Source organism: Aedes aegypti, chromosome 3 (genome assembly GCF_002204515.2).
Source record: "Aedes aegypti strain LVP_AGWG chromosome 3, AaegL5.0 Primary Assembly, whole genome shotgun sequence".
NCBI classification, from domain to species: domain Eukaryota; kingdom Metazoa; phylum Arthropoda; class Insecta; order Diptera; family Culicidae; genus Aedes; species Aedes aegypti.
The window spans coordinates 148,405,442-148,423,274 of NC_035109.1; the positions used below are offsets into that span (position 1 = coordinate 148,405,442).

A 17,833-nucleotide genomic window follows, 5' to 3' on the forward strand; every position below is an offset into this window, starting at 1 on the left:
GATGGAAAAAGTACGACAAATAATTAAAATATTAACCTAGTAGAAATATTATACATTTAATAAATGAATTTTAGTATAGTTAGATGAACAATTCAATTCAAGTTTTAACAAGTTAAAACTTATTATGAAATTCGATTAATCATTTCAGACTGTTTTTACTTTGTGACTAAACTTTATTTTTGACCAGCATTGACATAAATTTTCTCACTGTGCGCTATAAATAGCCGACTGAGTTCAGCTCGCATCAGTACTGAACAGCAGCAGAAGTAATGCGCTTATTCAGTTGTTGATCAGCATAGCACGTGTTGATTAGTTATTGTTGAATAGAAGCTCAAGCATGATCAATAATCAGCTACAAGAGGTTTATATTGGGCACTGGGAGGCTGATATATGAATTCAAGGATGGCACAGATGGCAAGGTATACCGCTGACGATGGGAAGGTCTCGAGTTTGAATCCAGTATTCAGGTAATCATTTAAAGTGGTTATTAATTCGTCCCCTTAATGCTACAACTAGATAACTCGAAAATCAAAATTTTGAGATGTGCAACTTTGAAAGTATGACCGTTTAACAAGGTGATGGTTAATCGCTACAGTCAGTAAATGATAAGAAGCTTAATAATTTCGCCAGATTTGCTTGAACAATGTGTGCGTAGCAGCTGCAAAGTAATATAATAAAGCAACTATTCAGTATGTAGTTGTGAGAAATTGCTTAATAAATGATTATAAAATAGGCAAATGTTTCTTGGGAACGTGACGTCACGTAGAACGTGGAGAGCACTATTGATGTACTGATGGTATTTATGTAATAAAGTGCAGAAATTCCAACCTAGCAAAGCATATGCACTGTGTGTATGATAATTCAGTAAGTTAACGGACAAGGAATTTCGGACATCGAAGTTTTCACCGTTCATCAACCTCAATTTATATCATTTATTCGTTCGCTAGGAAATAGCAACACTACTACTACCTATTCCAACGAAAATGCGCGTTAATTTAAAAACTACGTATCGAAGTCGACTTAACGCCTAGAAGTTCTTTTTATTTATGTACAGAATTTCGTCGCTTACATTACCACTAACATACTCGAAAAGCTGCTGTTGAGAAGCCGCGCCTAAATACATACGATTTTATTTTTGCACCCTAAGTGGGATTAATTTTTCTTTTTTGAGGGGAAACTTAGAGCAATTTCTTAGATACTACAAATCAAAGCAGTTGGTAGATAGTATTTTCGGTTGTGAATATGAGATCTCCGTTTGAATCTGTACACAGTAATTTTAGGACAAGTTAAGGAAGGTTTTTTGTGAGCTTTTTACAGTAACAAATACCACAAAGTATTAATGCAGAAAACTAGTTATAATCGTTACATAAGTTTTATCCAACGCACTCATGATACGTCTTAAATGCGGTTTATATAAATAGTATTAGCTCAAAGACTACGCATCAGAAAGACTGGTAATTTCCATACTTGTTTTGTAGATCTGTTTGCCGTACAAAATGTGCAATAGCAGCATATCTATATAGAAGGATAGCTTCCAAGTGTTTGAAATACTCTAGTACAGTGAATCACCGTAATTACCCAGTGATGTCGAGGAAATTAGCATTTCGAAAAGATCCTGGACCGTCTGGGAATTGAACCCAGACACCTTAAGCATGGCTTTGCTTCGAAGCGCAGATGCATTTCCGATGCTAATTTTGGTGCTTGTTATTGGTGCTTATGGTGGAGGCGGCTACCTCACTTTTTACCTGTTTTACGAATCGAAAATAGGTAAATCAGCATATTCAGATTATAAAGCATACAGAAAATGATAGGAATCGTAGCTTCTAACAAATCTCTACTCATTAGATACCAATTTGTTAGTGACATTCAAGAATTTTTATCCGTGGAACAGATAAATTTGAGGTTAGGGAATCGTCACTGGCTTATGGCTACTTGGTGAGGTTCCGCAAAAGTGATGATAAGACTCCCCCTTGGGGTCGTCGCAAACACTCAATTTCCGTTTATAAATGTGTTGTATTTTGTAATATAAGAAAATCAAATAATTTTATATGCAGACTGCACTCGTGTTTTATCAAAATTTAGTCGGGTAATTTCAACCAAATTGTATCTGAAATGAAAGTTAAAGTCCTATTTTACATTCTTAGTGGATTAGATCACACAATTTGTTGATGAAACATATACTAAATGTTATACAAACATCAATAAAACCAGTATTTTATATAACTTTGGCGACCTGTAGCTGAAAATTGTGACGTGCTAGAACGCGTCTGAGAATGGTATCAGATTCAGCAATCCAAAATCTTCTAGAGACACATTATTTGATCCTTGAGACACGCAAAAATATCATTTTTTTACGCTGTGTAAAAGATGTTGGTTTTTTTTTTTGAGCCATTTGGTAGGTTATCATTGTAGGTAGCTCATGATTTCATGCAGCTTCCAATAGGTACCGAAAACACCTTCAATATCTTAGCTTCTGAGGTGTTACTCAGCAATTTCAAACTCCGTTAAAATGCACAGTCTATTTGATATTCAATATCAAGAAGGGAGTGGTTACTCCCACAAAAGTTGCGATAAGACTCCCCTTTTTGGGCATCCGCGAACACCCAATTTCCTAATCGCGGCTTGACGCAATGTCGAGAAGATAATTCGTTTTTTTTTCGAGCATTTGATAATTTCAATTGCTAGGTAATCATCGTAACTTGCTCACAATTTGCAGCTTCCTACGAAAGACACCAAACGCACCTTCAATATCTAATAAAACACCCAAGCAAGATTGCTTCTGAGGTGTTACGCGGAAATTCCAGTTTCCCTTCAAAATGCACAGTCTTTTTGATATTTAATCTCTGGCTACAACTAACCAAAATAATCCATCGCGAACACAAGTCGACAACACTATTCGACTATAATCCATGTGAAGCGTGCAGAGCAGGAATAACCCGAATTGATGATCTGTTGTCAAAAATACCCAAATTGCAGACAATACTTTCTAGAAAATAAGAAAATAGTGTGTGGCGCAAACTCTTAAATCACGAGATATATTGAGCGCACATATGTGGGAATATTATTCAGCATATCGACATGAGACAGACATCAGTGGGCTGATCACTTAGTGCGAGTGTCTGAGGAAAATTTAAAAAAATATATTGAGTTTGTGTTCTTCAATCGCAATTTGGTGGCTCGATAGGTTCGATATAGAGAATCGAACTCATCATTTCCAAGTAAGCAACCGGACGCCTTCTCAAAAAGGCTAACTGGTACAAACATAATTTAAGTTTAGTGACGAATACGGCATACGGCAACAATGAATGCTTTATCAAACTTCACACGGTATTTGTCGAACAATGTGAGACTACATATTAAACATAAAAATGCACACATGACACAAAAGTCGAAATCCTGAAAGAAATGCAGCAATCCTCTCCTGTGACTTAAAGTAACTTTCTAGACAAAACGCTTCTTCTTCTTCCGTAACTTACCGTAACCTTTACCGTACCAACCCGGCCTGACGCGACTCTTTTTACCTACGATCGCCTTGACCGAACTCTCCTTACTAACCACTGGCGTTTGCTCTTGCCTTACAGTCAATCGCTTCTGCCTTGCTCCAGCTTCGTCCAATTGCCGTTTATCCAGCGGTTTTTCCTCCGACGCATCGGACTCCAGTTCACTCTTGATTTCCTCCTTGGAGGTCGATGGAACCGGATTGATCTCTTCTTTGACCTCGACCTGCTCGTCCTTCGGTACTTTCTCTTCCGCGTCTTCCTTATCCTCCTCTTCCGTCTTAATCTCATCCTGCTGCTCATCCTCTTCGTCGGAGAAATCGCAGCACTCGCAAACGATGGTCTTTCCACGGCGCATCGATTTCACGGCGAATTCCGCCGGCTGCGTGGCGTAGAATTGACACACGGGCTGCCGGTAGTTTTCGAAGCAGAACTTACACTCGACGGCGGCTTCGCGTTGCTGCTTGTTCGGTGAGCCTCCCCACAGGTTCACATTCGGTGGCGGTGGGTGGATGATGCTGTGCAACCCAGAGTAGGCGTAATTCACGTCGTACCACTGGGGCAACTGGCCGGAACCCTGTGCCTGCAGGACCTTGCAGTAGTTGAGGATACGTTTCACCTTCTCTTGGGCGGATTCGGCTGAAAGTGGCGTACGAAAGTGTAAGAATTAGTTTGGGATAACTCGTCGCGATGTTCCCAAGCCTATTATTATCAAAAAAATCTACATCAATTTTGTGCTCAGCAGTTGATTTCTATAACTTAACTGAATGACTAGGTAAATCTTCAATGTGTAGGTACTGGTGCTCTCAATATTATAACAAACAATAACGGCGCCGGCTGCGTCCGAATGCAGGTCAATTTGTGGATGGAAGCGAAATGTTAACGTGTTACTTGCTCTTTGGAAGCCGAGGAGACCTCTGTACTTCCATATGCAAACACTGGGAGTTTGGATACGGGAAAGGTTGTTCAAGGAATCAGTATTGGTAACGATAAAGATATAACTTGAATTGAATACGTGAGCATAAACATAGACGACACACAGGAGCAGGCAATAGAATCCACGAATCAAACACTACCCCTCGGCTGATGACCCAAGTTCACACATTTTCTACAAATGTGAGTTTCTATAAGTATTTTTCATATTTTTTTTTAAATATTGCTTATTCCTTACATATACATTTTTATATGTTAAACATACCATATCAATATTGAATCAATTTGCTCGTAGGCTCTAACATCATCAATAGAATTGTTTGACCTAAAGATTCATTACATTTTGCATTTTGCATATTGTGTCAAGTCTATCCTTTTAACCTAACACCCAAGCCAATCCTATTTTCCTTCTCCCATGGCGTTTGCGTGGTCAGCATAGACTATTCAGCCATTACCCCTCCTATCATCGGCTTTGGCTTTGGAACCAAACGCTGCAAAATGAAAATGAATTGATTTTTTTATTTTTGATCTAAATGTTGTTTTTTGCTATCCAAAATCGACCTGACCACGTTTTGGGAAATAATTTATTTTTATTCGCAAATATCTTCTTCTTTCTAGCGTTACGTCCCAACTGGGACAAAGCCTGCTTCTCAGCTTAGTGTTCTTATGATCACTTCCACAGTTATTAACTGAGAGCTGTCTTTGCCGATTGACCATTTTTGCATGTGTATATCGTGTGGCAGGTACGAAGATACTCTATGCCCTGGGAATCGAGAAAATTTCCTTTACGAAAAGATCCTCGACCAGCGGGATTCGAACCCACGACCCTCAGCATGGTCATGCTGAATAGCTGCGCGTTAACCGCTACGGCTATCTGGGCCCTATATATGAGTTTTGGTTTTTGATTTTTCTAATTTTTATTTTTTTAAATTCCTATATTGTTTTTATTTTTTTCTTGAGCCTCTTTTGGTTATCGATTTTTGACAGTAATAAAATGTCTACGGTCCTTTCAGAAATATGTTTTTTTTTTCAATTTTTATCTGAACCATATTTTGTTTTCCATGTAGCTAAGACAAGTGGGCTTATTCTACGAATGGCGTGAGTTGAGAATTGTCGGTTTCGTATTAGCGAAGTTTCAATTGACTAGAGTGATGTGACTCGCCGTGTAAATCAAATGGAGAGTTACTTCACTCGAGTCGAGTATCGATATACGAGACCGACAATTCTCAGCTCATGCCACTCGTAGAATAAACCCAAAGAACAGTTTTGGAATAAATTTAAGAAGATAAATCGAAGCCAACCCTCAAATTTTTAAGAGCACAAATCTAGAGAACTAGACATTTAATCAAGCCACCACCAGCGAGTGACCAATCGATGAAGTTTACAGCTTAAACGGATTTCTGGTTCTCTAGATTTGTGCTTTCGAAAATTTGAGATTTGGCTTCGACTCATCTTCACCTTAATACAACCACGTTTTTCTTCTATGTTAGGTTGATTCTGGAAAAAAATAAAATGTACGCTCAAAATAATCCACACGTCAAGGCTACGTGAAAATCACGTAAATCCTTAGAAAAAAACTTTCTCTAGTTTACCAGCCGATGGTAACAATCACCCAGACGTAGATATAGATATATTAAATGATCCTACAACAATATTTACTGTTAGTGTCCATCACTCTAACGTGAAAAACACGTAGGCGTAAATAGTCTACAATATTTACAACATTTTGGTGAGTAAATCTTGTTCAAGATAAGCTTTTATCCTTTTTTTATTTATTTTTCTTTCGAATAGGGCTGAGCATCATGCTTTAACCACCAATTGCAGCTGGCTTATGCTCATTAATCAACGACGTACAATACCTCAAATTGACTCCGACAATGTACATTTGATTGCAGAAGTATTCGTTCAGGTAAATTTCAACAAATATTGAAGAGTCATTTAGTGCAATCTTTCATTCCGAACAAAACATTGTGGTAGAATAAAAAGAATCCTATTAAAACGTCTTTTCTATTCAAAGTTTCCGTAAGAAATGATAATGGAATTGCTCACAAGGGAGGGACACGATAGTGCCCCCGGGGATTTCAACCGGACTATTTTTGTTAGATTCTATTAGTCAAAATATGGAAAAATCCAAAGCCTTTCGGGTGATGGGCCAGCGGTGCTGCCAAGAGGGGCTCTTAAATGTGCAAATTTTTGCATATCGAATATAATTGTAAAATTTTCTTATTCAACTAAAACTATAATTTTAATGCTGATTGTAGTAGTTACAGACAAAATGAACAATTGGTCTATCAGAGGCGTAATCAGGATGAAAGCTCGTGGGAACAATTTTACAATATTTTATGTTTACAATTTTTTGGCTTAATTTTCCGACCACTTGACGCTCTTTCCACCTTTACCACAAAAATAGAGAATAGCCACATGTTTTCTCCAGTCGTGTAGAAAGGAGGTGCAAACATAAGAGCAATGTAGAAGATGAGTTTCTACTGATAAGGGAAGTAAACGATATGGCTTAGCCATTGGTTTACAAGTGATTTCAATGAATATTGTTGGAACTACATAAAAAAATCATAAGTATGTTTTTATAGAAACGAAACGATATACCTACAAACATTGTGAGCTAATTTCCAATTCTACCCAGCTATATGAGTTACATACTACGAAACATTTTTTGGTCGGTTAAACATCGTATCAAAGCAGACATTAATTACATTACTTATAAAAATAATGTTAAATATTAAACGTTTTAAGAAAAAAAAACAAATGTTAGAGGAAAATCATGATTTTGTGTGAAATTTATAGATGGTGTTAAAGTTGTCACCAAACATATCATTCCATTCGAATGGATTCAAAAGAAAAATCGGTACAGTAAATACAAATGAAAATATATTGAAATCAACTTCAAAGGGCACGTGGATGTATGAATTTTGTCTAGTTCTATTACATCGAGGGTACAATCTAGCTAGATCGAGGTTTAACTGAAAATACCGTAAAGTGCCGTAATTCAGCGCAGTTAAGGAATAAAACGATTCAAATGGTTACTTAAAAATTAGTATCGCATCAGCAAAAAAGCTTTATGGGTGGATCGTTAGCAAATCTATTCTAGGTTATGGCAAAAATATTAACTAGACTGTATTTATAATTTACATTCGTGATTTTTTTGAAATAGTTCACTCGTTGTAATTGCCTAATTCCGCGCATTTTTTAAACGCTTTTCCATATTCCGCGCAGAAGAATGCCTAATTCCGCGCACTCATGAAACAATCAAATTAACATTAATTTTGATGAGGGGCTGCATCCATTTGTTACGTAACACTTGAAATTAAAAATTTTCAAACCCCTCCCCTTCCGTAACACTTTTTGTATGAAAAAACGTAGAGTTTTGTATGAATCGTAACTTTTTAGTCTACGTTCAGTGTTTTTTCATTATTTTTTGTCTATCACATGAAATAGAGATAACCAATGCCGTGGCATTGGTACGTGTGAATTTCGTCTAGGGGAAAGTGGGGCAATTTGGTCATCCTTAAAAAAGTCCTTAGAATCGCAATTTTTAGATCAATACACTAGATATGCACGATTTCCGTTGTCTTAAAAAAATCACGAATGAATTTTTCGTCAATTTTTTTTTGATGGGGTGATATGAGCACCCTATTTTATGTTGTGAAATTATCTCATAGAATCTAACAATTTAATTATTTTATTCACAGATCTGGAAAGTTTAGAAATGAAATACTCGTTTGAAATCTACTGAGCTCATATTTGGCTTAAATATGTTTCATATTGCATAGTTTTAGACAATTCGGTCGAGAAAAAAAAACCCATCTTCTTCTTCTTGGCATTAACGGGAATCGAACCCAGACACCTTCAGCATGGCTTTGCTTTGTAGCCGCGGACTCTAATCCCTCTGCTAAGGAAGGACCCTGAAAAATCCCCATGCCAATGTGAATCATTCCACCCCATTGGCGAAACCGCCCCGACTACCCCTATTTGTATTCTGCACTGTTCATACAATACAATACCTGCCACACGATATACACATGCAAAAATGGTCATTGGCAAAGTAAGCTCTCAGTTAATAACTGTGGAAGTGCTCATAAGAACACTAAGCTGAGAAGCAGGCTCTGTCCCAGTGGGGACGTAACGCCAGAAAGAAGAAGAAACTTCAGAAGAACCTAAGGGTCATACATGAATTACGTCACACAAAATATGGCCATTTTCAATCCCTCTCCTACGTATTATCATACTTTTTGTATGGAGGCTTCGTAAATTATGTAGGGATCGTAACGTTTCCATGAATCATTTCCCGAGAATTCTCGCTCCAGTCCACTTTTTGGATTGCATTTGGGTCCAATAACAACTGTGCAAAATTTCAGCTCGATCGGTGAAACTATATTTTAGCGCCAGCCGTTCAAAGTTTGTATGAGATTTACTATGGGAAAACTTACTTTTGCAAAAAAAAAAAAATCGCCAGAGGTCGCCCATTGACCTTTATAAAAATTCCGAACGCAGATCTCGATAGGTAATTTTACCATAAAAAATATTGCCGAAGACCGCGAAACAATCCGATACTTGTGAAGAAAGTTATTCAATGAAAACCTATTGGCAAGGCGACGTTGATTAACACGTAAAGGAATAACAACAATAACAAAATCGGGCAAAATTTCCGAATAGCCGATGCTTAATAATTTTTTACAAGCATCGGATTGCTTTTCGGTCTTCAACAATGCTGTTCATTGTAAAAACCGACCTCTGGCGATTTTTCTTTGCAAAAGTAAGTTTACCCATAGTAAATCCCATACAAACTTTGAACGGCTGGCGTTAAAATATAGTTTCACCGATCGAGCTGAAATTTTGCACAGTTGTTATTGGACCCAAATGCAATCCAAAAAGTGGACTGGAGCGAGAATCTAAATTTTTCATATAACCGTTTCCCAGGCTACTGTGCATGAACCACGTGGTATTTTCCCTGTAAGGGACCGTCCATAAATGACTTAGCATTTTAGGGGGAGGGGGAAGTCTACGATTTTGCTACGAACCAGGTATTAGGTATGGAAAAAAAGGCTACGAAGGTGGATGGGGTGTCAAAAATTGGTAAAAAAAATGCTACGTCATTTATGGACGCTGCCTAAGTGGGCTTTCCCGATATTCCGCTTGTACATGAAACGTATGTATGCATTAAGTTACTTTTCAGAGAAATAGACAGATGTGAAGACGGATATAGCATTTACTTGTCTGTTGTTATACAAAGAACAGTACGCGGAATTAGGGCATTATGGAAAAAAGACGTAGCCTAATTCCGCGCAATACTTTTTTGAATAAAACTCAATAATTATGCTAATATTTGATAAGATTCCATATAAGCACCATGAAACATATATGTAGCAAATAGTTTCATGGAATATTGCATAAAAAATAAAACATTTTTGATAAAGAAATCGCGTTTGTTGTTGTCCTACAGTGTCCTACAGTAATCAGTGAAGGCCCGTCGGAGTAGACGTCATTTTTCTAATTTTCTTAGCGTCTGTGCTAAGAGACGCTAAGAAAATTAGAAAAATGACGTCTACTCCGACGGGCCTTCACTGATTATTTTTTATGCCGCGAAAAAATGCCTTATTTGCTTTTAATTGTGATTCAAACTTATGCTAAATCAAAGTAGCCTCGAATAGCATTAAAAGTTGCTGAAATATTAATGTGTATTTCCATATATAAATAATTTAGTATGAAATGCGCGGAATTAGGCACTGCGCTGAATTAGGGCACTTTACGGTATATCTTACAGATCGCTGTATGCCAATTTTGAAAACTTTGACCATGAACTAGAATCAACGTATCGATGGGTCCCAGATGATTTACAATATAATCGCACTTAAAGACAATCAAAACGTATAAGGTTTTCAAACAGTTTGGTAGCAAATTGATAGGGTTGAAAAAATTGAACTCAAATAACATAGTCCCTGTGCCAAATATTGATGTTGTATTTAGCTATCAGTAGTGTATCTGTCAGAAACTGGTCAAAGTATTGTTATTTCTGGTGAAATTGATCATTTTCACGGGGTTTTTTCTGGGCTGTTCCTCATAATGTTGACAATGCCAATAAACTAAATACAGGAAAACAAATACGACAGCGATCATTGACTCATGTACCGAAATTTTCATACAGAAATGATTTTAGTGCCGAAAATCATATTTAATATAAGAAAATCAGAGGATCCCATTTAGAAGACACGGACACCGTCTTCAGCTATTTAGCTGCACAGACTGTTAATAACACTGGACAACGGACAATCATGCTCTAGTGGTATAGCCGAGAAACATTCCTGACGAAAAGTTTCAATGGCTGAAGTGGAAATCGAACCCAACCCTCATATCACGATGCGCTTAAATACCTGACGACACTAACCGCACGGCCACGAAGCCCACTTTTGGGATGAAATTTACCACTTTTCAAAACGATTATTGTTAGGATTGAAATCAACACTTCATATTTAATATAGGCTCCCTGTATCAAAAATCGCTTACTAAATTTTTAACAATGCAATATTTATGGAAATAATAAACAATTAAAACACAGACAAACATACATAACACTTGGAACAAATCTCGATAAAAATCATAGTCACGCCTAATGCTAACCTAAAATCGATGTGTTAGGCCGACGGGTCAACAGATGGTGGTAGTGTGTGCATGTCAAAAATGAACAAAAACGATGCGACCGCTGCGTGTGGCGGATTGGCCACCTACCATATTTATGAATCGATCGTTAAAAAGGTTGTAGATAGACAATTATGAGAGTGTAACGTCTGTTTGTCTGTGATTGAAATTTAAAAACCTTCAAAGGAAACTCCTGATATTGCCTTTGAAATGATTTGACGTTTGAGCGGTGCGCGAGTTATTTATGTGGCCATGGTAACGAGTGAATATGGCACCGCTCAAACGTCAAATTAGTGAACTCGTGCATTGGTCCATGGACCTATGCACGGGTTCACTTTGTGACGTTTTAGCGGTGCTGTGTTATTTACGTGACCATAGCAACGAGTGAATTCGGCACAGCCCAAACGTCAAATTAGTGAACTTGTGCATAGGTTCATTGGACGTGTGCACGAGTTCACGAATTTGACGTTTGAGCGGTGCCGAATTCACTTGTTGCCATGGTCACGTAAATAACACGGCACCGCTCTAACGTCAGATAGTGAACTCGTGCATCAGTCCATACTTTATATCACGTAAGCCTTCAAAAAATCAGTTGAGATTAATTTTCATAGCAGGTAAACCAAAGCAGGTAAATTAACAGTATCAAACATATAAAATGCACCAAAGCTGTTTTATATGTAAAAAATGGTCAACTTTAAAGGGCTATAACTCCGGCCATCCGGGGCCCAGATAGCCGTAGCGGTAAACGCGCAGCTATTCAGCATGACCATGCTGAGGGTCGTGGGTTCGAATCCCGCTGGTCGAGGATCTTTTCGTAAAGGAAATTTTCTCGATTCCCAGGGCATAGAGTATCTTCGTACCTGCCACACGATATACATATGCAAAAATGGTCAATCGGCAAAGAAAGCTCTCAGTTAATAACTGTGGAAGTGCTCATAAGAACACTAATCTGAGAAGCAGGCTTTGTCCCAGTGGGGACGTAACGCCAGAAAGAAGAAGAAGAACTCCGCCATTTCTCAACAGATTTTTTTTTCATTTTTTCTGTGACAAACTACAAGTTACCTCAATTGTTGATAACTATTGAAAAAGTGGAATCAATAGTTGTTTTCACATAACTTTTTCAATGGTTATGATTAATTGAGGAAATTTGTAGTTTGTAACAGAAAAAAATGAAAAGAACCGGTGCCTTTTGGAATAAAGTCGTTCGGCTTAAAACCATTTGACATAATCAATCAAATGACCGGCATAATAGTCAATTGGAATAAATAACGACCTTCAAGAAGCATATTTGAAAAAAGGAGCATAACTATGACGGAATCCCAGTTATGCCAAATGGCCATTATGCTAAGCAAAAGGCTTATCATTGCTTATTATAGTTATGCCAAATAGATTTATGACAGACGACTTCATGCCAAACGGCCTTATGCCATATGGGCTCCTGCCTTGAACCGAAGGAAATCAACTTACCAACTCCGCCCTGCAACGTCGACGTTGTGACAAACTGCTGGAGGTATCCGCCCGGGGGTGTGAACGTGAGGAAACTTCTCATGGGTATGGTCGATCCTGCCGGTGACGTAGGAGGTGTCCGTAGAAATGAAGCACCGCTCGGAGACATAACAATCGTTTGTAGCACTGTAGGTTGTCCTGCAACCGGTTTAGTGGGCGTTTGCTGTGGTTCTTTTGCCGCTGAATCATCCTGCTTAACATCTTGCTTCGTGGCGTTCGGCGTCACATCCTTAGGCGGATCCTTTTTCGGACGTTTCTTCTCCGGGTGTTTGATGTTGAGGAAGTCGGTTTTCTTGCGAATTCGGAAACTACGCGTCCGTCCGGGAGATGGAGTTGTCTCGTCGGGTGTCGAATCCACATCCGTCTTCTGAGGAGTCTCCAAGGTGACTTTATCGGGGGTTGACTCCACGGTACAATCCGTGACGGCTGGAGTATTTTCGTCGTTCGTGGTTGATTCTATCCTTCTAGATCTTCGGGCAGTTTTGGATGGTGTTTGTCGGGACTCATCATCCGTGGGAGGAGGAGGATGTGGTTTCATATCTGCTGTCGAGGTATCCTGGATCGACTGATCCGGTGTGGAATCGGGAGGAGTCTGTGGTAGCTTGGTTGGTGTTTTTTGGATAGGAACTTGAGGAAAACTGGGAGTAAATACTTTTGTAGGACTCATAGGTCTTGGAGGTGCCGTGAGTAGGACAATATTCCCGGTTTGGTTTTGCATGCCATTGTTCAACACGTAGGCTATTGGGAATCGATGAGCCGGGTTTACTGGAATGGCTTTCTGGGCGTTTGTCCCCACATTGGAGGTAATAATGGCGGGCATACCGTTGATCATAAGCGGTGAAGGTACGGCACCATTGACTATCAGTGGAGGTCGTACAAGCAATCCGTTAGTAGAATGCGGAGGACTAGCTACTTTTGAAATTGATGGCCCAATAGGCCTCGGAGGGTCAACGACATCCTTGTTGCCTGGGATATTGTTCTGTGGACTCCGCAAGCGGAAGCTTTTGAGCTCTGAAGTTCCTCTCGAAGGTGTTACCAAACGTGGTAGTATGGGTTGCTGTCCTCCAAGAATGATTCTGCTGGCAGCCAGAATTTTCCTATCAATCGGATTGGTTGGTGGAACTGGAACATTCTTGTTGTTACTGTCCCCGAGAACTTTCGTTGGAACAGTTGTTCCGGCTAACGGTTGAGAATTGGGTGCTGCCCCCGCCGCATTCGGAGTGGGTTGTAGTTTGATCGGCAGTTGAAATTTGATAGGATTGATGAGGGTCAATCCAGGTGGGAACCCGTTGACGAACTTGGGAGCACTTTCGTACAAACTAAAGATCGGACTATGGCTCAGGATCACTTTGACCGTATTGGGAGGCGGCGGTTGACTGGCTTGTGGATCTTCTGCAGGTTTAGTTCCCGTAGTTTCTGGAACAAATAGGAACATAAAGAATCGTTTACACTAAATTTTATTTCAACCAATAGAACAGCTAAGGTACCGCGGGGCAAGTGGGTAAATGGGATAAATGAAAATAATTTGCATATTTTTATGAATATGGGATTTACAGTTTAAACTTACGCGTAAACCTTTGAGTCCATTCAGAACATTGCAATTTTATTTAAATAGTTTCAGTGTAAACACAGCTTCAACCTCGACATATAGCTAATTTTGTTCGTTGATGTTGATTGAATAGTTCCAATGTAAGAGAACGCATGGAAATCTCGTGGAATGTCTATGTAAAGCTAGTTCAAAACATAAAAATGGGTTATAGGTCTATCCAAAACAGATACTAAATGATTTCTCCCGAAGTGTTATCCGACACAATACGACTTTCCTAAAACAAATTACGAGCGGTGGAAATTCTACAGAGCATAAATGCAATTGCTGTCCCATGATGTAAGAACTAACATTGAAGATGTTGTAGTTATAATGTTGTCAAATCATTTGAAGCGGCTGTACTCCATATGTTAGGAGCGGCTCCCAATACGTCTGTTCCCCATGCCAGGGGCGGCTGACCATCGTCCGAGTGCCAGAGAAGGACTCTAAGCTAAACTGTGCACTATGGCCCTCCGGAAATCTAGGGGGTTGTTGTCAGGCCCTGCAAGCCAGCCATAAAAAAAATCAAGCAACAAATAATCAACGAGAGAATACGAACCAGGACAATCGGCGAAGACCACAGCGACGTAAAGGGACTAGCGATTGAAAGCTCGGTACGTGAAACTGTAAATCTCTCAACTTCATCGGGAGCATACGCATACTCCCCAGACAACCAAAATGTACGTATAACCAAATCACCTTTTGCTTTATGCGATGCTTATATGTGCAAAGTTTCACGTATAAGATGTCGCGAAAAGACCTTATGCGTACAAAAGTGGAGGCGATTTACGTACATATTTTATATGATGAAACATATCATGCAATGCGAGTGTGTAGATTTTCTTGCGAATTGGTCTATACTCTTATGCGACTTTATTTATGATAACAAAGTTTATTTGACAGCTGCTACGGATTGATCCGACTTACTTTGTTAAACTATGCGGAACGAAACGAAATGTACATATGAACTCATAAAATTGCGTTTTATGCGAGGAAACTCATCGATCAAACGATTTCACCCACCATTTAGTGCGGGAGTGATGCAGTTTGTACAAATAAATGACTTTCGTCGTATACTGCTATGCGACTTCTGGTTGTCTGGGTCGCCGGCGTGCTGAAGGACCGCGGATTCGGCATCGTAGCACCTACTTCTAGCACAGCCTTCCATACCGATACACCTGGAGATCATCACAGCAGACAGAATCGCAAATCGACCACGTTCTGATTGATGGACGGCACATCTCCGACATTATCGACGTCAGGACTTATCGTGGCGCAAACATCGACTCTGACCACTATCTGGTGATGGTTAAACTACGCCCAAAACTCTCCGTCGTTAACAACGTACAGTACCGATGGCCGCCCCTGTATGACCTATAGCGGCTTAAGCAACCGGATGTCGTAGCTGCATACACGCAGCATCTCGAGGCGGCTTTACCGGAAGAGGGTGAGCTGGATGAAGCCCCTCTTGAGGACTGCTGAAGAACAGAGAAAGCAGCCATCGACAATGCAGCTGAGAGCAACGTCGGGTACGTGGGAGGGAGTTGACGGAACAATTGGTTCGACGAGGAATGTAGGCACATACTGGAGGGGAAGAATGTAACGAGGGCAGTCATGCTGCAGCAAGGGACCTGGCAGAACGTGGGACGTTATAGACGGTAGCGGCAACAGCAGACCCGCCTCTTTCGGGAGAAAAAACGCGCCTGGAGGAGACGGAGTGCGAGGAGATGGAACAGCTGTGCCGGTCTCAAGAAACGCGTAAGTACTATCAGAAGCTCAACGCATCCCGTAACGGCTTTGTGCCGCGAGCCGAGATGTGCAGGGATAAGGATGGGAGCATTTTGACAGACGAGCGTGAGGTGATCGAAAGGTGGAAGCAGCACTTCGACGGACACCTGAATGGCGCTGAGAGCACAGGCAATGAAGGATGGGACAACGGAGGAAATGCCTACGTCAGTACTGCGGGCGATGGAAACCAACCAGCCCCCACTTTGAGGGAGGTTAAGGATGCCATTCACCAGCTTAAGAACAATAAAAGTGGTGGTAAGGATGGTATCGGAGCTGAACTCATAAAGATGGGCTCGGAGAGGCTGGCCATTTGTCTGCACCGGCTGATAGGCACAATCTAGGAAACAGGTAACTGTTCTACAAGAAAGGCGACAAGTTAGATTGTGAGAACTTTCGAGTGATCACCATTCTAAATTCGGCCTACAAAGTATTATCCTAGATCATCTTCCGTCGTCTGTTACCTGCAGTTAACGAGTTCGTGGGAAGTTATCAAGCTGGATTCGTTGACGGCCGATCGACAACGGACCAGATCTTCACTGTACGGCAAATACTTCAAAAATTTCGTGAATACCAGGTCCCAACGCATCACCTTTGCATCGATTTCAAGACGGCATACGATAGTATCGATCGCGTAGATCCAAGGGAAATTATGGACGAGAACAGCTTCCCCGGGAAGCTCACGAGACTGATAAGAGCGACGACAGAAGCTGTGCAAAATTGAGTGAAGGTTTCAGACGAACACTCCAGTTCGTTTGGATCCCGGGGCCTACGACAAGGTGATGGACTTTCGTGCCTGTTGTTCAATATTGCGCTAGAAGGTGTCATGCGGAGAGCCGGGGCACGATTTTTACGAGATCCAGTCCATTTGTTTGCTTCGCGGATGATATTGACATTGTCGGCCGAACACTTGACCCATTTTGAATAAAGACGTCTCGCATAAAAACGTTTCACATACGGACGTTTTTCATAATGAACGTTTCGTATAAAGCAGTTTTATACAAGACCAGTTAGCATTTTAAAGAAGGCATATAATTCTGATTATGCCAAATGTCCATTATGCCAAATGTCCGTATGCGAAGCGTTCTTATGTGAAATGGCCCACCCCAGATGAAAAGGTACAGACCTGTGCACCCACCTGAAACGCGAGGCAGCAAAAGTTTGACTGGTGGTGAATGCCGCCAAGACAAAGTACATGTTAGTTGGTAAGGCCGAGCGCGACAGGGCTCGCCTAGGTAGCAGTGTTACGATAGACGGGGGTACGTTCGAGGTAATCGACAAGTTCGTCTACCTTGGATCCTTGCTGACGGCTGACAATAACGTTAGCCGTGAAATACGGAGGCGCATCATGAGTGGAAGTCGGGCCTACTATGGCCTCCACAAGAAGCTGCGGTCAAAAAATATTCACACCCGCAACAAATGTACCATGTACAAAAAGCTGGTCTATGCTCGAGAATTACTTGCAAGCACTTGGAGTCTTCGAACGACGGGTGCTTAGGACGATCTTCGGCGGTGTGCAGGAAAACGGTGTGTGGCGGCGAAGGATGAACCACGAGCTCGCCCAACTCTACGGCGAACCCAGTATCCAGAAGGTGGCCAAAGCTGGAAGGATACGATGGGCAGAGCATGTTGCAAGAATGCCGGGCAGCAACCCTGCAAAGATGGTGTCCGCATTGGATCCGGTTGGTACAAGAAGGCGTGGATCGTAGCGAGCTGGGTGGACGGATCAAGCGCGCATCGATTTGGCGAGCGTGGGGCAGAACCGAGGCAGAAAAATCGTTTCGGAGTTATTTTAAGGATATTTTCTGGAAACTTTCCGTGGGAATATCTTCAGTAGTTCTTAAAAGATTCTCTTTAGCAAAATCTGGAAAATATG

The 17,833-nt window shown here is 40.6% G+C and overlaps 1 protein-coding gene across 1 annotated transcript in view; it reads right to left on the reverse strand.

Moving 5' to 3' along the window:
• Positions 1–2,868: 2,868 nt before the first annotated feature.
• The window catches only part of LOC5568215, a 29,098-nt gene continuing 14,133 nt past the window's right edge, over positions 2,869–17,833 (reverse strand). Inside the window, exons 3-4 of the mRNA XM_021855549.1 lie at positions 12,549–14,003; positions 2,869–4,136 (exon numbers count right to left, since the gene is read on the reverse strand). Of these exons, the coding sequence (XP_021711241.1) occupies positions 3,442–4,136; positions 12,549–14,003 (2,150 nt within the window). The 3' untranslated portion in view covers positions 2,869–3,441. The remainder of the gene's footprint in view (positions 4,137–12,548; positions 14,004–17,833) is intronic.